General features: G+C 33.8%; 3 protein-coding genes across 4 annotated transcripts; 2 read left to right on the forward strand and 1 right to left on the reverse strand.

Annotated features, from left to right (window-relative positions):
* Positions 1 to 3,835: 3,835 nt before the first annotated feature.
* Positions 3,836 to 9,866, forward strand: LOC126655607 (universal stress protein A-like protein). Of its 2 annotated transcripts, XM_056105980.1 has the most exons (5): positions 3,836 to 4,046; positions 4,131 to 4,240; positions 8,396 to 8,517; positions 8,755 to 8,838; positions 9,452 to 9,866. In XM_056105980.1, exons 1-5 carry the CDS (start codon positions 3,887 to 3,889, stop codon positions 9,612 to 9,614), a joined length of 639 nt encoding a protein of 212 aa, XP_055961955.1. In that variant the 5' UTR covers positions 3,836 to 3,886; the 3' UTR covers positions 9,615 to 9,866. The 2 variants fall into 2 exon arrangements, with proteins under 2 accessions (XP_055961955.1, XP_055961956.1); XM_056105981.1 differs by lacking the exon at positions 8,755 to 8,838 and having other exon boundaries at positions 3,837 to 4,046.
* A 3,394-nt stretch (positions 9,867 to 13,260) lies between these two features.
* LOC126655588 (probable glutathione S-transferase) lies at positions 13,261 to 14,450 on the reverse strand. Its single transcript, XM_050349825.2, has 2 exons — positions 14,083 to 14,450; positions 13,261 to 13,724 (listed from the first exon to the last, which is right to left on the reverse strand). Exons 1-2 carry the CDS (start codon positions 14,389 to 14,391, stop codon positions 13,371 to 13,373), a joined length of 663 nt encoding a protein of 220 aa, XP_050205782.1. The 5' UTR covers positions 14,392 to 14,450; the 3' UTR covers positions 13,261 to 13,370.
* Positions 14,451 to 17,992: 3,542 nt separating this feature from the next.
* LOC126655575 (extensin-like) lies at positions 17,993 to 20,267 on the forward strand. Its single transcript, XM_050349807.2, has 6 exons — positions 17,993 to 18,102; positions 18,184 to 18,579; positions 18,667 to 18,927; positions 19,007 to 19,213; positions 19,293 to 19,496; positions 19,576 to 20,267. The coding sequence occupies exons 1-6, from the start codon at positions 18,067 to 18,069 to the stop codon at positions 20,200 to 20,202; spliced, it is 1,731 nt and encodes a 576-aa protein (XP_050205764.1). The 5' UTR covers positions 17,993 to 18,066; the 3' UTR covers positions 20,203 to 20,267.
* Positions 20,268 to 22,473: the final 2,206 nt, after the last annotated feature.

Below are 22,473 nucleotides of genomic sequence, written 5' to 3' on the forward strand. Positions count from 1 at the left end.
TTCTCAATAAAATACTGAATGTTTGCAGCTGTTATTAGTGATAGTCAAATTTTTAAAATTCGGCAGGATTACTCTGTTTTAATATATTCAGTTCAATTAAAGAAATAGCTATAAAAGATAACGAATATGCTAAAATGGACTAATTCTGCGATTTTTAAAGGTTTAGCTATAACTGATAAAAGCACAAATATTTGGTATTTTGTTGGGACTAAGCCTTTTAATTCTGTTGGATTATATAATTTCACTAAATACCAGAAGCATCACTCGTATGTTTAGTTTAAGGATCTCAATTTCACTTCAACTTCATGGGTCATTTTGGCCAATTTGCACCATTCATTATAAAATGGATGGGTGTAGATTCATTTAACTAAAATTGAATTTTTTTTATCTATACAATTTATTTTATAATAAATGGTATATATTTACTAAACATGACCTCTCAAGTCGAAATAAATTTGAGGGAATCTCAATTCTTAGTTTAATAATTTATTTGAACTTATTTTGTAATTTATTTATAAGAATGACGACTTTAGATTAAGTATATTTATAAGATCTCGATTCAGTCGAGACTCGAATATCAAATCGTCAAGAGAAATAAATAACTCCACCTTTCCATTCCGTAATCCAAAACCTCAGTATCAAAATCATCGTTTAAACCCAACATTTCCAAAGTTTAAACATACTTCATAACTATGCCAATTTCATAAATGTTTTACATGGGCATAATTCAACCCTAACATGAAACACATGAACATAACATTTTATGACCTTTTCCACAAAGATTATTAATCGCTCATATTTATCCATTATCTTAATCATGCATAAAATTCACTATAACTTACCATAATCACATTTCCCCAATTTTACATAAATATCACATAATTGTTACATGTAATTTCATAAAATTATGATTAGCTTAAGCCAAGATTCTTATCATGTTCAAGGCATAATTCAACATACACATAATTTGAAACACAATTAAAATATCAATTGTATCATAATTTTTGACCCTCAAACGATCGCCTACACGTTCGTCTAACACATTGCCTCGACTTTTAACCCCCAAATGATTGTCCGACCATACAAGACGATCTCCTGACTTCTCAAACGAGTCAAACTTGAATTTTTTTGATTCAAATGATCAATATTCGATCCAAAATCAAAACCAAACATAGAGACAATTTGAACACATGTCAAACATCAAAATTACCATATAAGCATACATCAAAGCAAAAATTAAATTCCGACAACATCACTTACCAAGAGTTATGTCATCAACTAATCGGTGCATTGTCGGCGGTGGTCGGTGGGTCCCGTCCACCAAACATATTTGCCACACTGCCATATGTCAACATTTTATTAATACAAATAGAAACCAATGTGATGTTAACACGTGTAAAGGGTATTATTATCTTTTTATGTTAAAATATGTTTAGTTAAAGGTTTATAGGTATAAATGTAACCTTTTAAATTTTTATAGAAGATTTTTGCATAAGAATTTTTTGGCCAAATGACTAAAAATGGTCAAATCTTTCATGAAAATTCCATAAAAGTCAAAACCTTTTAATTTTATCCAATTTGTCCTGAAATGCGAAATTTCGTTTCAATTATGTCCAAATATACGAGTTTCCTTAGGTGGCGTTAATGTGTGGCATTACAACATCAGCACCACGTATATGCCACATCAGCAAATTCGCGTAGTGACATTATTGAAATGAAAATATGCGTTTCAGGACAATACGAATAAAATTGGACGGTTTGGATTTGTATGAATCTTTTTTTTAAAAAAAATTTGGTCATTTTTAGTTATTTGGCCAAAATATTTGAGGTACTAATGTAAACTAATTTTTTTTTAATGTTTTATTTACTTAGCGCTGTTTTAAATATAGAATTATTATTATTATTATTATTATTATTATTATTTTTTGATGATGATGATGATGATGATTATTATTATTATTATTATTATTATTATTATTATTATGTATAATACATTTTTTTGTCAAAATGTATAATACATTTGACTTTACTCTTTTATGCAATGTAAGTTGATCGGCACCATAAACGTGTTTGTTTTAGTATATTGGGAGTTTGGGATCTTCTGTTCATCTCTTACCATGCAACAGTTCGTTATGGCAAAGGAAACAACGAAATTTTTTAGAGAGAATTAAAGAAATATTTAAATAAAAAAAATATTATCAATTACTTACCACAATTTTTGGACTTGATTTATCTATCTACCCGTGTTAACCAATTATTTTTATACTTGTCCTAATTATTTTTATACCTAAAAATTACTCCAATTATTTTCAGTGTATTCTTCTTGTTATTCTCTTCCTCTTTTTCTGTTTATTTTTTTTTAAATAACAAAACAACAAATCAAGTCTAATCTTCAGCTCATAACATTTTAGGGGATTAATTTCTGTGATTTTATTATTATTTCTTAAATTTTTATGCTAGTTTCAAATCTATTTTCCGATCCGCTCGAATTTTTAATTCGTAATCAAATCGCTTCAAATTTCACTTGGAATTCAAATCCAACGATCATAACTTTCTCCAAAAACAAAAAAATTGTAATTTTTTTATTTATTTGTTCTATTAAAAACGGTTTCTAACAGTTTCAAAAACAGTTTCAAATGCAGTTTCAAACGGTTTCATACAATTTTTAAAAGACATATTTATTGTTTAAAAAAAATTATACAATGGTTTCAAACAATTTACAAGTGTATCAAACAGTTTCTAAAAAACAGCTTTAAACAGTTTACAAAAATTTCAAACAGTTTATAAAGGTTTCAAACAGTTTCATAAAACACAATTTGCAAACTTTATTTAAAAACAGTTTCAAACAATTTAAAAATATTTTTCAAACAGTTTACAAAGGTTTCAAATAGTTTAGAACGGTTTCTAAAAACACTTTAAAACAGTCTCAAAAATAACAGTTTTAAACCGTTTACAAAAGTTTCAAACAGTTTAAAACAGTTTCTAAAAAACATTTTCAAACAATCTAAAAAATAACAGTTTCAAACCGTTTACAAAGGTTTCAAACAGTATAAAACAGTTTCGAAAAAACAGTTTCCAACAATTTCTAAAATTAATTTAAAAACGTTTGAAAACCATGTCAAGACATCATTATTGAAGAAAAAACGATTTTTTCAAAAAAAAATTGATAAAATAACAAAAAAACAATACTACAATTAAAACAACATAAAAAGAAGAAGAAGAAGAAGAAGAAGAAAATTTTGAAAAAAGAAGAAGATCAGTGATGACGATGGGGATGGCGGAAAACTTCGTTATTTCTTGAGAGGAATTAGGTTGAATTTTTCGTAATGAATTCTTCTTTATCTTTAATTTTTAGATAGAATTTGTTAAGAAATTTCATTAAAATGAAAAAAAAAACGTAAAAGAAAAAGAAGAAAGAGAGAGAAGAGAAGAGAAGAAAGGGAAAAGAAAAGAGAGAGAAAAATAGGAAAGAGAAAATGATAAAAAAAAATAAGAGTACACATGTGCATTACATGAGTGAAGTAAAAATGCTAATAAGTTAAAATTCTATTTGGAGTATAGATAAAAATATTACAAAAAAGAATAAAAATATAAATTTTCAGAATTGAGATATTTAAAACAAATAAATTTAAAAACAGAATATTTTGTGCAAATTCCTCAATTTTTGATTTGTTGTTAGTTGGAGATGTGATTTCACAATGAGAATTTATTATAGATCCGGACATGATTTCGAACCAAACCAAAAGAATAGCTAAACATTTGGCTCCCGTTTAAAATGGGCATGCGGCCAAGTGTATGCAACATTTTCTATCTTGTTCATTTTTCTCTAATCAAGCAATTAAAAGCCCCATGCATTCAAGAAAATCAACACAAATAGACTCACAAAATGCCAGGCGATAGAAACATAGGTGTGGCTATGGATTTCTCAGGTAGCAGCAAAAATGCTCTTAACTGGGCCATCGATAACTTAGCTGGTAATGGACACACTCTCTATATCGTCCATGTCCATTCCAATTCGCTTGATCACAAACTCAGGCCTAAATCTGGTTCAATTTCTTACATTTGATCTATCATCGTTACTTTACATTACTTTTTGATCCTATCTGATTTTTGTTTTTAACTTTCAACAGATTTAATTCCGTTGGCTGAGTTTAGAGAGCCTCAGATTTTGAATAGTTATGATTTGAAGATTGATATGGAAGTTCTTGATATGCTTGACACCATTCACAGACAGAAAAATGTACGTACTCATATTTAATTTTTCTTACATTATTTGTTTTACTAACGAGTTATAGTTTAAATAGAAGAAATTTAGAATTGAGAATTAGAAACACAATTGGAAGAGTTTAATGAGTAGCCTTTTTATTCAATAATTTCTTAATATCTAACAATGAAAGAAACAAGTCTATATATAGAGATCACACATGCTACTGCTGTGTGAAACAAATCTGCCTAGTGCAGATTTGTGTTCATATGAATCTCCATAAATCAAGAGATAATGCCATGTATCAAGGAGTAGATTAGAAGATTTCCAATTTCCGATCAGAGTGACAAATAAATAAAGATGGGTCAGCAAGACTACAGAAAAATCCACATGAAAGTAGAAATTTACTGAGTCGATCAAACCAAGCACGTGGTGCCTGCTTAAGACCATACAATGCGCGTTGTAGCTTACAAACATAATTTGGAAACTGGGTGTTAGCCATACCTGGGGGTTGATGCATGTATATGTCTTCAATAATATGACCATGTAAGAACGCATTTTTCACATCCAATTGACGAATACACCAACGTTTAACTAGAGCAACAGATAAAATTAACCGAATCGTACCTGGACGAACGACAGGAGAATAGGTTTCAGTGTAATCAAGTCCATTTACTTGATGATAACCTTTAGCGACGAGACGTGCTTTAAGACGATCCAAAGTTCCATCAGGTTTTAGTTTTGCCTTAAAAACCCATTTTGAGCCAATTACATGCATATCAGAGGTCCGAGGGACGAGTTGCCAAGTCTGATTTTGACGAAGAGCATCTAGCTCATCAAGCATAGCAAATTTCCAACCTGGATGGGACAAAGCTGTTTTGATAGACTTAGGTTCAGGTGGTATAGTAGAAGATGAAGTAACTGTTAATGCATATTTGGGATTTGGTTTAATTATGCCATGTTGAGATCTAGTGACCATGGTTTGTGGAAGAAGTACGGGTTGCAAAGTGGGAGCAGATAAATTATCATCAGATGCAACATATCTGATTGATGTGGCTGTTCGCATTGGATCTGAAGTATCAAGGCTGGTTGTTGAGACAGCCTGCGTAGAAGTAGAGACCGTGGGACTGGTGGGTGCAGAATTGGTCGTTGAGGCAGCCTGCGTAGGAGTAGAAGTAGCGGGGCTGGTGGGTGAATCAGTATGCATAAGACTATCAGATATGTTGTTAGTTGAAACAACAACTTGAGGGAGTGGTATATGAGATGAAGACAGCAGAGGTGTTTCCAGTTTTGAGGTACCTGTATCAGCAGAACCATAAGTTAACAACCAAGAATCAAAAATGCGATTCACGTGAGGAAGTGAGAGAGGGGTGTTTGATGCTTTAAAGGGAAATGTTGTTTCATCAAATGCAACATGCCGTGAAATAATAAATTTACGACTGGATGGATGATAACATTTGTATCCTTTATGTTTTTCACTATATCCGACAAACACACATGAAACACTCTTTGGATCAAATTTGTTATTTCTAGTGTCCCAAGTGTAGGGAAAGCATTTAGAACCAAATACACGAAGAGATGTATAATCAGGATGTCTTCCATGTATCATGAAGTATGGTGTATTAAAAGTTATAGCAGAAGAAGGTAACCGATTAATAAGAAAAACAGCAGTTGAAAAAGCTTCTAACCATAAGTATAAAGGTGCATGACTATGAAATAACATTGTCATACCTAGTTCTCTTATTATACGATGTCGACGTTCAACCATACCTGTTTGTTCTGGTGTATAAGGACATGAAATCTGATGAAGAATTCCTGTAGCAATAAAATGGGAAGAAAGTCGAGAATTAATGAATTCTCCTCCTCCATCAGAATGGAAAGTCTTTATTTTTTTATTGAATTGACGTTCAACATATTTTTCAAATGCTAAGAAAGCATCAAAGAAATCGGACTTATTACGTAAAGGAATTATCCATGTATATTTCGAAAAATCATCTACTAAACAAGCATAAAAACGAAATTTGCCAATAGATAAAACTGGGGCAGGACCCCAAAGATCACAATGTATCTTATCAAAAATGCCAGAACTTGAGTGTTCAGATAAACTAAAAGGAAATTTACTTAATTTGCCTAATTGACAACTATCGCAAAAATGATCTTCTTTAGGGCCTAAAACTTTGATCAGTCCTTTATTTTTTAAAAACTGAACTGTTGAAAACTGTGAATGTCCTAAACGTTGATGCCAGATGTTTGTAGTGCCGGATCGAAATCGACAAGAAAAATTTGCTTCTGGTTCATCTGTCAGAACATATAAATTACCCTTCCGTTTCCCTGTTAGAAGTGGTTGACCTGTGTTCTTGTCCTTCACACAAAAATTAACATTAGAAAATTCACATGTAACAGGGAATTGAGAGGTAAGTTGACTTACAGAGAGTAAATTTTTCTTTAAATGTGGTACTAAAAGAACATCATGAAGAGGTAACACATTATTTTTTTGTTTGATAATTGAATTACCAATACCTGTTATTGGTAATGAAGAACCATCTCCAATAATAATAGAATCAGTTCCATGATAATTATTAATATTTGTTAGCATACCTTGTTGCCCGGTCATGTGATTTGAAGCTCCTGTGTCTGATGTCCATTCCGTTTCAACAACAGTGTTATCCAATGTAAGTGCAGCAAGTGCTTGTGGAAGCTCTTGGCTAGATTTCTTTGGTAACCACCAGCAAATTTTTGCAATGTGCCCGCCTTTATCACAAAATTGACAAGTCGAGTCTCGGTACATATCTCTTTCAGCCGCAGTCATCCTTCGTTCTCCAGGTGGTGGTGGACGTCGTTGTTGTGAGTTGAAGGAGCCAGAAGTATTTTGTGATTGTCCACGTGAATGTTGTGCCTGAAAACCACGACCTGCAGAATTAAAAGTGTTATACTGATTGTTAGGTGTGGGATTTCTAGCTTGTTTTTGATGTTGTCCATAGAAAGCCAGATGTGTTGTGGAGATATCTAACTGATTTGAAAACCAATTTCGGCGATGGTCTAAGTTCTGCAGTTGTGAGATCAGTTCTGAATAGGTTGGTCTTGGAGGTTTTAACATTGTGGTGGTGAAAGTTTCATATTGTGAACCAAGACTTGTGAGAAGGCAAAAGATTTTTTCTTTATCAGGTACAGGTTTTCCAATCGCTGCAAGGTTATCGCAAAGACCTTTGAAAATTCTTATGTGATCAGTAATGGTTTTACTGTCATCCTTGCGCAGATAAGTGAGCTGTTGTCGGAGAGTGAATTCTCGTTCTTGAGAATCTTGTGCATATGCTTCTTTGAGTGCTTCCCATACTGCCGATGCTGTGTCTAACCCGATAACAAGACCAAGTGTTTCTTCGGAGAGAGTTCCGATTATCCACCCTCTGAGGAGTCGATCTGATTTTTGCCAAGTAAGAAATTCTTTTGTTGGGGTTGTTTCTGTGTTTGTGATTTCTGTATTTTGTGTGTTGAATTTGATTGGAATTGGGTTTTCTTTGTTTATATGGTGAATAAGATCTTGACTTTCGGCTAGGCCTAGTACCTGTTCTCTCCATAATGGGTAGTTTGATGGGTTGAGTTTTAAAGTGACAAAGTTTCCGACATTCAAAGAAAGTGAAGTCATGCTGAAAAAGGAGAGACAGAACGTTCCCTGCTTTGATACCAAGAAGAAATTTAGAATTGAGAATTAGAAACACAATTGGAAGAGTTTAATGAGTAGCCTTTTTATTCAATAATTTCTTAATATCTAACAATGAAAGAAACAAGTCTATATATAGAGATCACACATGCTACTGCTGTGTGAAACAAATCTGCCTAGTGCAGATTTGTGTTCATATGAATCTCCATAAATCAAGAGATAATGCCATGTATCAAGGAGTAGATTAGAAGATTTCCAATTTCATTAGACTACCATATGTAGAGACTTGCTATTCTTGAGAAGCCTGTACATCAAATTTATCCTTTGACTAAATAATATTGAATGAGATTTACCACCCTTATCACTCCATAATTGATGAGATATTCCTTATTACTCCTTTGACTCATCAATAGAATCAGGTTTGCTAATATAAATGGTATAAGCGCGGACAACACATTTTAAGGTTGCGAAGAAAATTCTCATTTTTTATCTTATAAAAATGATATAGAATTTCAATTTGATATTTATTTTAGGTGATTGTTGTATTGAAAATGTACTGGGGAGGAGATCCAAGAGAGAAGCTTGTAGAAGCAATTGAAGATCTGAAGCTTGATTGTTTGGTTATGGGTAGTAGAGGACTGGGCATTGTCCAAAGGTATGTATATACATTTAAGAATTATTTATATATAAAATTTCAACCTCTCGCATTTTTGCTGTTAAATGCTAAAAAGTCAAGTTTAGATATTTTATGCCAAATTTTAATATTTAAATCAATAATAATGCTAAAAGCTGAAATTGTATAGATAAATAATTTTATATTTAAATCTACAGGTGTTATATTGGATTTACGAAATTGAAAATTAATTGTTAATGTTTGAATTGTGAAAAACAGGATTTTGTTGGGTAGTGTGAGCACATATGTGATGACTCAGGCTTCTTGCCCTGTCACCATTGTCAAAGAACGTGAATCTAAAAAGTAACAGTGAGCTGCAATTCTGGATTATAAATCTGTTCTTGATTGATTCTAAAATACACCTGTATGTTGTATTTTCTTTTGTTAATGCAGCAATTTCATATATCTGTTGCGATATGTTTTAAATAAGCAATTTTATAAATTTTGTAATGGTTTCTAGGCAAAACATAACTGTTGCTTTATATATACTGTTGTAACAGTTTTAAAACTGTTACTAAATTAGTGTTCCTGTAAGTGATTACAATAACAATTTGTCAATAACACTTCTCATTAATAAGGCTAGTTATACGGTACCACTTAACTTTGGGTACCACTTATGTCATTCACCATCTATAACTTGATATACCAGGTAACTTTAACATTTGCTCATTAAACCATTTTCCTAAAACGTTTTCTTTGTTCATTTTCTTTTTTCAGTTTCTTTTCTAAATTTAACCTAGTCATATTATGTCAACAAATGCCTGGCTTTTTCAAAAATGGAGTCGAGATAAGCTTTAGGGTTTTTTTTATATCAAGTTGTCATTGCATATTAATTCATATAAATGATTGAAATTTCTTACGCACTTTGTGATTTGAAAGGGTTCCGAGGATATTTGATGCTTTTTCCCCCCTGCAGGATAACAAAGATCTTTATGCCGAAGAAGCTGCTGCTCAGAGAGAAAGGGAGAGACAAAGAATGCTTTCTATTCCAGGGCTTATCGCCCCCAATGAGATTTAGGACGAGATGTTGGATTCTTAGAAAGGAGGTTATATTTTTGATGCAAGAAGCTAATTCGTGAATTTTAAACCAGGAGTTGCCATTGCCATCTTGATTCGGGTACCTGGAAGTCAACGGGTTTAAAACAGATTACATTATCGTAGGCGTAACCCGTAATCTCTAGTATTGATGTGTTGTGTAGCTAGTTTGATTTTCTTTTACAGTGCTGTGTTCTATATGTTTGTTGAGGGGGTTTAGTTTTGGTTCTCCCCCTTATTCCTGAAATGTACCTTTGAACCTGCTTTAATATATATGAGTTTTATTTGACCCTTTAGATTTATTTGCATTCTCTGTTACTTTGCCCCAACTTGCTACACTTATTCAGCTTTTGTAGCATCTAATTGTGCCGGAACTTTTTTCTGAGTGATTTTAATTGAGAGAAGTGTAACCATAGGCTCTTTACAATTTTGTAATTTCACATTTTTAATCATATTCCTTTGGTTATTCAAATTGTTAGGCGCTTTCTTGTTGATGTGCCTTTATAGCAAGAAACGGCAAACACTCCTATAAACTATCATCTCAGTCACTTACCATACTGCCAATTAATTGGCAGAAATCTCTGTGATCCTAATCAGTTTATCGCTTCATTTCTTCAATAATAGTACATATATATTTTACCAACAGAGCAATTTGCTGAAATTTAAGATGCAAGAAAATTTTCTAATCTGTGACTTCCAAGATATGCCGCAATGCTTGCAACTGCTTCATCACTCCAGTTGGTCCTTCCATCTGAAAATTTTCACGCTGTAGAGGTGCAGAGAAGGAAAAACTTCAGAGAGATAAAACCACAAATTAGAGATCATAAAATTATATAGCTAACAGGGTGTGCACCTGTATACATACCGTAAATTAGAAGCATCTAAAAGCACCAAAATGCATCACTGCAAAGCATATACTTTTGGTCAGTAAATGACTTCAGCAGCTTATGCCATTTAAGATTCAATGCACATCAATCTTTAATCAACACAAAATGGTCCTCTTTCATTAACCGATTTTCGTGCGATAACGACTGAATTTCTGCCCTCAAAGTCTCAGTTTGGTCTAGCATTGTTGCATTTCTAGCATTAGCTTCAGTAACTCGTGCATGCTCTGCGTTCAATTCATTCGTCAACTCATTAATCTGATCTCTTCTTCTCAATGTCTCCATTTGCTCCTCTCGTGCTTCATCAGCTGCATTCTTCAGGTCATGAAGCTCCTTTCGTATCTCATTCACATTCTTCAGCAAATAATCACTCATTTCTCTATCTAACCATCTCAAAGACTCGCATTGCGAATTCTGCAAACTCTCACAGCACCGTTTTCAATGGTACCATCACCGAGTAAAGCATCCAAATTCAGATGAATGTTATCAATCATCCAAATGGATATGTAACCGTCACCCAAATCATGGGATTCAGACCACAAATTACCATATTTGCAAGATCAAGAGGAACTAATTTATTACAATGATAACACTTTTTTATAATCAAATTCTCAGCTTGCAATTTAACTATCAATATTACCATATTTGCAAGATCAAGAGGAACTAATTTATACCATCCACTTTTAACAAAATAATGCTTACTCGCATTCCTTCCTCCATTAGTTTCTAACGTTCATTCTAGTATGAAAGCGACTTTCCATAGACATAGTTCAAATAAGTTCAAACAAACTTTTTTAACAATAATTTACAGAGACGGGTGTGTGTAGCTTACATAGAGGAGAATTGTGTTTTATGGGGCCAAAACAATGATATCTGAATATGGCAGCAGTCTGAGTTTCCCTCTGACAATAAAAAGAACAATTAAATGGAACAAATACGGATCAGGATGAAAATAAATGGAGAGGAAAACAGTGATGAAAACAGAAGAAGCCCTACCTTGGTCGTGTTACAGCCACTGGTTCAGCAGCAATTGCAGTAATGCTCCAGCTCATGTCAGGTTTAACATCAAAGATTATCTCATTATTGATTTCAAGACTCTGAAGCCTTACTGACAACAACTTCTTTTGTTCTTGAAGAAGAAAACAAATAACAGGAGCATCATCATCATCAGTTGCCAGAAATACCTAGTAAAAATGAGCAACACATTGATTATTACAACAAATTTACAGCTCAAAAGACAAGTGCAGCATGGTTCACGGTTAATTCATCCAAATACAATTAACATGCACTAGAAAATTTATAACAGTGTGGTGCTACACGTTATAGAGTTGAAGTGGGAAGATTTTGTAAGAGCAAAGCATGGTGAACAAGGTGAACAAAATAAATCAAAAGAGCATGATATTTTATTTTTCTGAAAGAATTAAGTAGTAAGTAAAGGAAAAAGATGGGAGGAGAGAAGAGAGAGAGCGGTTGCGGCGGGAAAATAAAAAAACGAGGTAGCAATATTTTATTTTTAGTAATTTCTACAAATAAAAGATGGGAAAATAAAAGATGGGAGTTGAAGCGGGAAAATAAAAAACATATTTTATTTTTATTTTTCAACAATTAAAGCAAACTAATACGAGGTAGCAATATTAAGAAATTCTGAATATGTAATCATGTTGATGGTAAAGTATTTAAGTGACCTAAATAAAATTGAGCCATACCATTTGAAACTTCTCCTGAAAACTTAAACTGAATTGTTTAAGTTCAATATCCTCGTTATATAGCTTTCACTGCCAGATTAGTGAAGCAGGAGTTGCAGGATCAACCTTTACATCAGACATACAAGAGAAATTAGAAACAAGATAGCATTTGAAGCATTGAATTTTAAAGAAAGTAAACAAAACAAGTACTACGAAACATAAAAGGCAAGAAAAAAATGTGAATTGAAGTCCTTCAACTATAAAATCAAACTACACCTGCAACACGAAACTGATGGGATAAATACTGTCATTTTAATTGTCATTGGTACATAAATTTCCTCTTAACACTCGGAAAATTAAGACTTAAATACAAATAAAATCATGAATTATATCGTCTTTTCCAATTTCATCACATATTTGTAACTCGAAACACAAACTTCAATTTTATCGCAATTCGAACCACCAATTATAAACTGATCAATCAGTACTGATAAGGAATGCCTGAACTCGAAATTGAAACCGAAACACTTTTGATATATCTAGTAAGCAAAGACCTTAGAATCCTCAACTAAACTAAATTTCAATTTCTTCTTCATAGAAAGTAAAATCTTCAATAACAAACAAACACAACAATAGTGTACCTTTTCCAGCAATAAATCAGAATTTCCTTTGTTTTCTTGATCGAAACCGTTCACCGGTATCTCTCCCTCAGACATCTTTCCTGCATTAACAAACAATAAACAAATCGATCCACCTCCTTTTAAGAATTAAGAATTAAGAGTGAGAATCTGATGGGAGGAGAGAAGAGAAGGAGCGGTTGCGGCGGCGGTGGTGGTTGGGTGAGGAGTGGAGGAGGTGGAAGTGGAGGAGAATGAAGGGGAGTAGCTGTTGGTGGTGGTGGAACTGTTCATCTTGTTGGTGGCGAAGACCATTGTCGGAACAGAAGAGCAGGTTAAAGATAATTATGGCTGAGCAGATAAGAGATGGCGGTGATTTAATTATCTCACCAACTGAATAAGTAGCTGATAATATAATCAACGGAGAAAATTAATTAGAAAATGATCTGACGGTTATCATAACCAGTGGTACCTAAACTTCAGTGGTACTCTAGAATGACCCCATTAATAACAAATTCCCCAATTTTATTATAATATAGATGCATACAACACAAAACACAGCAAATATAAGTATCATAAACGACATATGCATAACCTATATATTAATTTCCGTTCTAATACTTCCAAGATGGGGCATTGAAGCGAGACTGGAACATGCCGAAAAGCTTATCTTTGGGAGGAAGAGTTTCTTTAATTACGTCGCAGTTACAAAATTCCTCAGTCCAATTGCACAAAATGGGGAATTTTTCTTTTGTTAAAAATTCAACATCTATAGCTTCTTGTACGATTCCAACCCAAAACCCCAAAAAATTTGCAGCAATATCGACTAGTCCGATTGTCTCTCCTCCGAAGAATTTCTTATCTTTGAGCTCATTTTCTAGCGTTTTGAGGTGTTGACATGCTTCTTCGATAGCCTTCTCTCGTTCCTCCCCTCTGCTCCATATGATTCCCCAAATTGCTGCATTGCACTATACAAAAACGAGTATAATTTTATCCATATGAATTTCTTAAAACAAAACCCAATATTGTGAAGCAATCAAGTATCAACATATATATGTACAGTTGTGCTGCGCAAAAACCGAACAAATAAACTAGACTAACAAACTTAATTTAGCTCTGTTCGGTTTGAAATTATAAAAATTTTAACTTTTAGTTTAGTTGAAATTTAAGGTTTAAAAAATTTCAATTCATTTTTGACATAACTGGTTCACTCTATTAAAAAATACTTAATCGTTCAAGCAGGTCAAGTCTAGATCGACCAGGATGTACTCGACCCAATAATTAACTCTAGATAAAATTTATTGGATACCGAGGGAATGGAATTACCTTCTCATCGACGAACTGAGCCCAAAATCGCGCCATGGCTCGTTCATATGGATCTTGAGGCAAGATAGGATTCTCCTTCCAAGTTTCATCAATGTATTCGACAATAACAAACGATTCAGAAATCGGTTTACCGTTATGAACCAGAACCGGTATCTTCTTATGAACAGGGTTTAATTCAATAAGCAAATCACTCTTGTTAGCAAGATCTTCTTCAACATATTCATACTCAACACCTTTCAATCTTAGAGCTATTTGGACTCTACCACTAAAAGGGCTATAAAATGCTCCATGTAGCTTTACTTGACTCATTTTTTTAAATTCTAATTACCCGAAAAAGAATATCATTAATGTGGAGATTTTTCTTGGTAATTTGGTTTAGTCTTGGCTAATTTGCTTATTTATAATTGTGTAGGTGAATCAAGATTACTTAGGCAGCAAGTATTTGGTTCATTTTTTTTATATTTTGGAGTTTGATAGTCAACTTTGGCAGTTGGAACCATATGTGGGATGAATACAGATGAACTCAATTATTCACAGTATAAAATTATTTATAGTTCTAAGTTGAATCGATCATTCCTATATTTAATGTGTTTCATATTTATTATTTATTTCATAATGACAAATTAAGAGCAAATTACTTTAAGGCCCGCCATATATATCATAATTTACAGTTTGGTACTCTTCGTTTGAAAATCAAACAATTTGATATCTCATATTTGATTTTGTAAACTGTAAACTCCTTATGTTAGTTTTTCCGTTTAAATTGATAGTCAAACCAAAAAAAATTAGTCAAACCTTAAATAAAAAATTTAAATCTTAAAATGTCCATGAATCATTTGAAACTTTCAACGAAAACTAGGGACCAATTGGTATTGTTACTATTTTATTCATCTTCTACCTCAGTTCTGCCGACACCCACCACCGCCTTTATACAGGCCGCCACCTCCCTGCCAGAATTACATGTGCCATGCTTAAAACGAACCCAGACGCACTAGATGCATCAGGGTTTGAGGCAAACCCATCGTCATCTGGGTTTGCCTGAGGAATCCAGATGATGGGTTCATCTCTAGCGACCTTTTTCGATTCACAAAACCACGTAGTTTTAGATAAGGGTATTTTTATTTTTTTTGTTCGTATTTAACGATAAAAATGTAAAAACAATACCATAAAGACTTTATAGTTTACAAAATCAAAATTGGGGTACCAAATCGTTTGATTTTCAAACAAGAGGTACCAAACCGCGAATTAACATATGTGAGAGGTCTTAGAGTAATTTATTCAATAATTAACCTAACTTGTTTGTTTAATTTAGAAATTAAACTACTTAATTTCATTAATATAGTTAAAAAGAACTTAATTTTCACATAATAATATTAAAGAAATTTGAAAACAATATATATAACTAATCTTATTTTTATTATTTTTCATATAATAAAATCCAAAAGTTATTAAATTTCACTAATTTTTATCATCATCTTTGTTTTCAGGTAGTTTAATTTTTAAAAATAGTTAAATTAATTTTTTTTAGATAACAATAATTATATGCATATTTGTGGACTTATTTTTTAAGTAGGAATTTTCCATTGAGTAGTTCTTGCAACGTGTACAATTTTATGGGCTTTTAGTCCATGAATAGGATTGAAATAGCTCGATAGGCTAACAGCAATCGTAATTTGGCCCAAATATAAATAGGCCTAATTCTCAGGTTTACACATGTATCTCAAATTACTGAGTTTATCACGTAATCCGTAAACTAGCTTATTATATTATGACATGCCATTAAAATAGTGACACTATCGTAATATTAATATTTAAAAGTATAAAAAAGTAACAAATAAAATCATAATAGTGCCACTATTTTTAATAACGTGTCATAATGTGATAAATTAGTACACAGATGACGTGATAGTCTGAGCTTATTTAAAAATCTCTTCAAATTTTTATCAGTTTAAATACATTACTAAATTTTGACAAAAAAAAACATTCAAAACAATTAGGGGCCGTTTCGTTCAACGTTGGGAATCGGAATCGGAATGGGAATCGGAATGAGAAGGAATGGGAATGAGAATGATTGTTTTCATTTTTTGTTTGGTTCAACGTGTAGCAATGGGAATGGGAATGGGTAAAGTTTAATAAAAAAATTATTTATTATTTATTAAAAAAACTATTTTTATTTTTTAATTATTTTTTTATATAAAAAAATAATATTTTTAAAATAAAATATTTTTTAAAAAAAATTATAAAAAAAATATTTTTTTTAAAAAAATTACTTAAAAAAATAAAAATATTTTTTTAAAATATTAATTTTTTTTATTTTAAGTATATTTTTTAAAATTTAAAATAATTTTTTTAATAATTATATATTTATTATTTATCATTTAAATATTTTGTCAAATTTTGATTCTCATTCCCACAAGTTCATTCTCATGGGGTAAGGGGTGAATGGGTGATTCTCATTGAAGGGGTAATCACATTCCCATTTCCTAGTGTAATTTGACAAAACAAACACAAACAATGAGAATCATTCTCATTTCGATTCCCATTCTCCCCTTTTTTTGGCCAAACAAACGGCCCCTTAGTCTATATTATTATTCAAATGATTTCTAATTAATATTATTTTCTTAATTATTTTAGTTATTAATATTAATATTTATATTCACTTAAGTTGATCTATTGTATGATAATTCGGGCCTCTGCAATTATCATACATCTTCTTATATTTTTATTTTTATATGTGATAATTGTTATAAATCTAATTTTAAAATTATGCAACTGATAATAATTTTGATATTTTATTTATATATACTCAAAACTATTATGGATCTAAATAAAATCTGTTATTATTGGTGAATTTTTAAGCATTAAATGAAATTAGAAAATCTATTAAATAATGTAGAATGCTGAATGTATTCAATGTTTAATATTATTCAATAGATAGTTTTAGTGTTAGATTAGTAATATAATACTATTGCTTAACAATAATAAAATGTAAATTAAACTTTTAATTTACCAAAGGTAAATTACTATTAGGTAATAAATAATAAATAAATAAATAGAGAGAGGTTGCTCGGCTCCTCCTAAAGTCAAGCACTTTTTATGGCGGATCTGTCATGACGCTCTCCCTTGTAATGTTAAGTTAGCGGCAAGGAAAATCCCAGTCTCGCCTCTCTGCCCGAGATGTTGTGCTTCAAAAGAATCTGCAATCCATGCATCGTTGGGGAAGGTGGTGCGTTGTGGTATAAAGTTTTTGCATGGGATTGTTCATGTCGAAAGTGCTGAAGCTGCTGCTATAAGATTTGGTATTGATATGGCGAGCAGTTTGGGGGTTAGTAAAGTGGGTTTTTGACATTTCTGTGTCTCATAGACACAGAAATTCTCGTTTTGTGCCTCCTAAGATAGCGGGCTGCAATTTTTTAGCACCAGCCCGCCATATGAGATGGCGGGCTGGTGGCTAATTACGGTGATTATATTAATCACCGTAATTAGCACCAGCCCGCCTCTCATATGGCGGGCTGGTGACTGATTCCCTGCAACAGCAGGGAATCATTTGACCGACCAGCTGGTCAGTTGACTGACCAGCTGGTCAGTCAAACGATTCCCTGCTGTTGCAGGGAATCATTTAAAGCAAAGCAGCCCGCCATCTCATATGGCGGGCTGCTTTGCTTTAAATAGGTGAGTGCTTCAGCACTCACCTATTCAAACGGAGAGAACAAAAATTTTAAAGAAGAAAAAAAAAATTAGAAGATAGAGAAAAAAAAATAGGGAATTGTAATTAAATTTTAGTGGTTATCTCGTTAAAAAAAAAATTAGTAAATTTTAGTAGAGTTTGACGGAGTGATTTTTCCGGAATTGGTTGAAGCGACGGAGTTTATTTGACTTACACATGTTAACTGTTGTAACTACTAACAATTTAAAATATTTGACTTACGCAGATGGGCAGGTCACCTCAATTTTCAGGACGTTCCTAGACAAAACTTGGCGGCCATGAGATTAGCACTTGATGAGATGCGCTATTCAGATGTGAGTGAATTTTTAAAAATTTAATTTCAGTTTCAAAAGTTATATTTCATAAAAACTAACTTCTATATTGTACTTTGGCAGATCGATTGGCAGCCATACTCCGATCTGATTATCAGTCAGCTACCGTCATATTGTTTCGAGGGGTCCCATTTCTGGCGTGCACGCGTCCCACTGATCTACTTCCACATTATCGAGTGGCACCAGCCAGACAGGGTGCTTCAGCAGTTCGGACTGGTTCAGCCTATTCCGGAGGCCCCCTTACAGCAACCCATCATGCATGGCGTCCAATACCGTGGGAGCTCAGACTTCCAGGCGCTTTTCAGTGAGTATATCGACATCTGGGACTCTAGAGAGAGATATGTGGTACATGGGCGTGTACTCGAGCATCCGCCGCACTTTCATTCAGAGTACATGGACTGGTACAGGCTAGTGAGCAGGAGATGGATTACCCATCGCGGGGCTGAGCTCGGTTCTCATGTACGTAGTCATGCTAATATTTTTTTTCATTTACGTATTTTTGTCAATAATGTATAATACCTGACGATTTACGTTGACTTTTTACAGCGCGATACCATGGAGAGGATCCGCTTGCAGTCTGAGGCGGATTCCACTGTTCGGACTTACGCTCGCACTTCTCAGCTAGCCACTAGGGAAGACCGGCGGAACGTCAGCGGGCCACCGCCAGACCCTGCTGTTCCGCCAGACGCTATTCCAGAGATCGATCCGCCGACCGTGGATGTACAGCGCATACGAGGACGTCGTAGAGGCAGACCCAGACAGCCAGAGCCGACCCGTGAGATCCCGACAGACCCTTTTCCCCCACCGGTACGTTTCAATTTCAATGTACAATTTAATAATTTACATCCCTTAATTACAGTGACCAACTGGCTTTTTCTATGTCCAGGTCGTCTTTCACGGGGACACAGAGGACTTTATCCGGCGTTATTACGGGTCTGCGCGTGAGTACGGGAGCACCTCGTCGCAGCCCCAGGGGCCACGGGCTTCCTCTTTTTCAGTACCACCTGTTTCTGTGCCTTATGTCGACCCATCGTTTGGGCAGACCGCTGGCACGACTCCGCTAGCCACGCAACAGGACCCTCTAGACACACGGGTACGGTTAAATTCCAATTTACATTTTTTTTCTTCTAACATCAGTAACCCTAATTGCACTATTTTTTTTCTTTTTGCAGGTCGATTATCAGGGGAATACCGAGGAGTTCATTCGGCGGTATACCGGGTATACGCAGCACCACGGCAGCACATCTTCGCAGCCCCAGCGCCCACCGTCTTCCTCTTTTTCATTGCCGCCTTCTTCTGTGCCTTATGTTGACCCATGGTTTGGGGAGACCGCTTACATTACTCCGCTGGCCACGCCGGACCCTCTGGCCACACCGGTATGTTAGAATTTGAATTTATATTTTTTTAGTTATAACATCAATAACCGTAATTACATAATTTGTTTTTTTTTTTCAGGTCGATTATCAGGGGAATACCGAGGACTTCATTCGGCGGTATACTGGGTATACACAGCACTATGGAAGCACCTCTTCACAGCCCGAGGCGCCACCATCTTCGTCTTATTCAGTACCGCAGGACTTCTCCACTTACCGTGGTTCCGCTTTTACCCCCTTTCAGCCACCACCCCCGACACAGACACCTCCAGCCCAGCAGTACGGAGGACTATTTGAAGAGAACTTGTCCTATCCTCAAACGCCTGCAGTAGGTAGTTTTAGCCAGCTTCTTCAGGGGTACATTCCACAGCCGCCTTCCTCCTCTCCCCGCCCAACTCAGAGCCCATCGCAAATGCATTTTTCTCTAACTGATGAGTGGGTGAGCAATTTGCAGGCTCCCACACCTCCACTTGGTGATGTTGCTAACATGACGCCTCCTTCATTTTCCCTGGGGTTAGGGAACCCCTCCTCACAGGCTCCTGACGACGAGGATGACGATGTGGTCAGTCCAAGTGGTAGCGACGACAACAGCTCTGGCCCAGATCTCAGACCTTATCGGCCATTGACTCATACCCAGATGAGTCGGCGTCAGAACAGGGGTCGAAACTTGAGGACACTCTTACGGACCCCATATAGAACAAACATGTAGTTGTATTTTATAGCTTTTTTTTATTGTTGTCCACATATTTTTGATTATTTGACTTATTTTAATTTCTTTGTATGGCTTTTTTATAATTATTTACAAAACAGTAAAAACACTTCATAACAATCAAAATCATAAACCCTAAATTTGTTAATCTATTTTTAAAAAGTATTGCATAGCAATGTCGTGTTTTTTACTAAAAGCGTGAATTACTAAAATTTAACATATAATCAATTAATCAAATACTACATTATTAGGTAAATTTAACTATTAAAATCACTTAATTAAAATAGATCTAACTCAAAATAAATTGGATATTAATATAGTCCGCACCACCATCTACGACTTTCATTTTTACTCGAACTTTATTCGACATTTGTAAGATCTTTAAAATTAATGTCAAACTTAACTTTTTAAATTTAGATTGGTTCAAACAATAATTACAAATGACAATATATTTTATAAAATAACGCTCGGAAGTCTCCGAAAATAACTCGAAATTAGTTAGCGTAAATTACAATTCATTGATAAAATAAATTTTTTTTTTATAAAAAAATAAACTGATTGGGCAATTATTGCCCAATCAGTTTCAAATGATTGGGGAGAGAGTAATTAACTCTCTCCCCAATCATTGGGGAGCACCAGCCCGCCATATGAGATGGCGGGCTGGTGCTAATTACGGTGATTATATTAATCACCGTAATTAGCTACCAGCCCGCCATCTCATATGGCGGGCTGGTGCTAAATTACAGCAGCCCGCTATCTGAGATAGCGGGCTGGTGTCAGAAGGCACAAAATGAGAATTTCTGTGTCTATGAGACACAGAAATGTCAAAAACCCTAGTAAAGTAGTGTTTGAGGCAGATGCTCTATCTGTTGTCAACAGGATCAACCAACCTGGAGATGCTTGTGATCAAGTGCAGCTTATTGTTGAAGACTGCCTTGTAGCTTCTACCGGTTTTGATGTTAGCTTCAACTACATTCCTAGATCGATTAACCAAGTGGCTCATTCTTTGGCTAAATGGGGCTTGTTTTTCGGTAAAGATTGTAGTTTTGACGGATACGTTCCTTATCCGGTTAGCAAACTTGTAACTTTCTCTTTAAGTTAATAAAGTTCCAATTTTCCTCTAAAAAAAAATAAAGAGAGGTAGAATTATTTTTATGTACTTAATTCTCAAATATAATTTCAGTCTGTTTTAATTAACAATCAAAGTCAATTATTATTACTTTTTAATCTAAATTTAATTTTTCTTTGATACTTTTTAAGTTCAACATTGTAAGGTCATATTACATTTTACATGAAAAACACATAAAACGATAATAATTGAAATAAAAGTTTCATTATCAAACAGATGTAACACAAAGTTGTGATATTAAATTATAGACTTATTTATGCATCCTAACTTCGCCGGATTGAAGCCAAATCAACCATGACCCCTCTACTTTACTCTTTATCCCCCCCCCCCCCCCCAAAGAGCATTAGTAAACCCTCTATAATGGCGGCGCTCATTCACGGTCTTTATAGATGAAAATATTCCTACTGCCGTCTTTTTAAGTCAACTGTCAATTTTTTTTTTCAAAGAAAAAGAGTAAAAGGTACAAAAAAATCTTCAAACTTCCTTAAAATGACAAGACAACCCCTAAATTTATTTTTGGTACAAATAAAAGATTCAAAAATATCCTTAATTCTTAAAATATTTACCAATTTTATAATTATAATTTTTTTTTTATTTTTTTTCACTTTCTTCTTCCTAATTATATTTAAAAACATAGAAATTTTATAGTACTTTTTTGTTTTAAAAATAAATAGTTTTCCGGCAAGACCGAACTGAGGAGCAGAGCTCCTCTTTCACGAGGAGCCGCTGCTCCTCATCGGATATAACGAGGAGCATTTAATTAGGAAAAAGATAGTGAAATAAAATAAAAAAAATTATAATTATAATATTGGTAAATGTTTTAAAAATTAAGGGTATTTTGAACATTTTATTTGTGCCAATAATAAGTTTAGGGGCTGTCTTGTCCTTTTGAAAAAATTTGAAGAGTTTTTTTTATACGTTTTACCTTTTAAAAAAAAAAATTGACAGTTAACTAAAAAAGACAACGCTAGGAGTATTTTCGTCCATAAGAGCCGTGAATGAGCGCCGTCATTAATATATTGGGTTTATTGATACTTCTTAAAATAGGAGAATTTTCTGATAGTAAGGGTAAAATAGAGAGGCCACGGTTTATTATTAGCCAAACTTATAAAATAAGTCTAATTTTGGAATGTTGTCCTTCT

This window comes from Mercurialis annua, linkage group LG1-X, assembly GCF_937616625.2.
Source record: "Mercurialis annua linkage group LG1-X, ddMerAnnu1.2, whole genome shotgun sequence".
NCBI classification, from domain to species: domain Eukaryota; kingdom Viridiplantae; phylum Streptophyta; class Magnoliopsida; order Malpighiales; family Euphorbiaceae; genus Mercurialis; species Mercurialis annua.

Excerpts from the sequence above, each read along its gene's own strand:
- LOC126655607 (XM_056105980.1), top strand. The coding sequence starts at position 3,887 with ATGCCAGGCGATAGAAACATAGGTGTGGCTATGGATTTCTCAGGTAGC. Across the intron at positions 4,047-4,130 it reads CAAACTCAGGCCTAAATCTG|ATTTAATTCCGTTGGCTGAG; the intron begins GTTCAATTTCTT and ends AACTTTCAACAG. Across the intron at positions 8,518-8,754 it reads GGACTGGGCATTGTCCAAAG|GATTTTGTTGGGTAGTGTGA; the intron begins GTATGTATATAC and ends TGTGAAAAACAG.
- LOC126655588 (XM_050349825.2), bottom strand. The coding sequence starts at position 14,391 with ATGAGTCAAGTAAAGCTACATGGAGCATTTTATAGCCCTTTTAGTGGT. Across the intron at positions 13,725-14,082 it reads CTCAGTTCGTCGATGAGAAG|TGCAATGCAGCAATTTGGGG; the intron begins GTAATTCCATTC and ends GTTTTTGTATAG.
- LOC126655575 (XM_050349807.2), top strand. The coding sequence starts at position 18,067 with ATGAGATTAGCACTTGATGAGATGCGCTATTCAGAT. Across the intron at positions 18,580-18,666 it reads GGGCTGAGCTCGGTTCTCAT|CGCGATACCATGGAGAGGAT; the intron begins GTACGTAGTCAT and ends GACTTTTTACAG. Across the intron at positions 19,497-19,575 it reads CGGACCCTCTGGCCACACCG|GTCGATTATCAGGGGAATAC; the intron begins GTATGTTAGAAT and ends TTTTTTTTTCAG.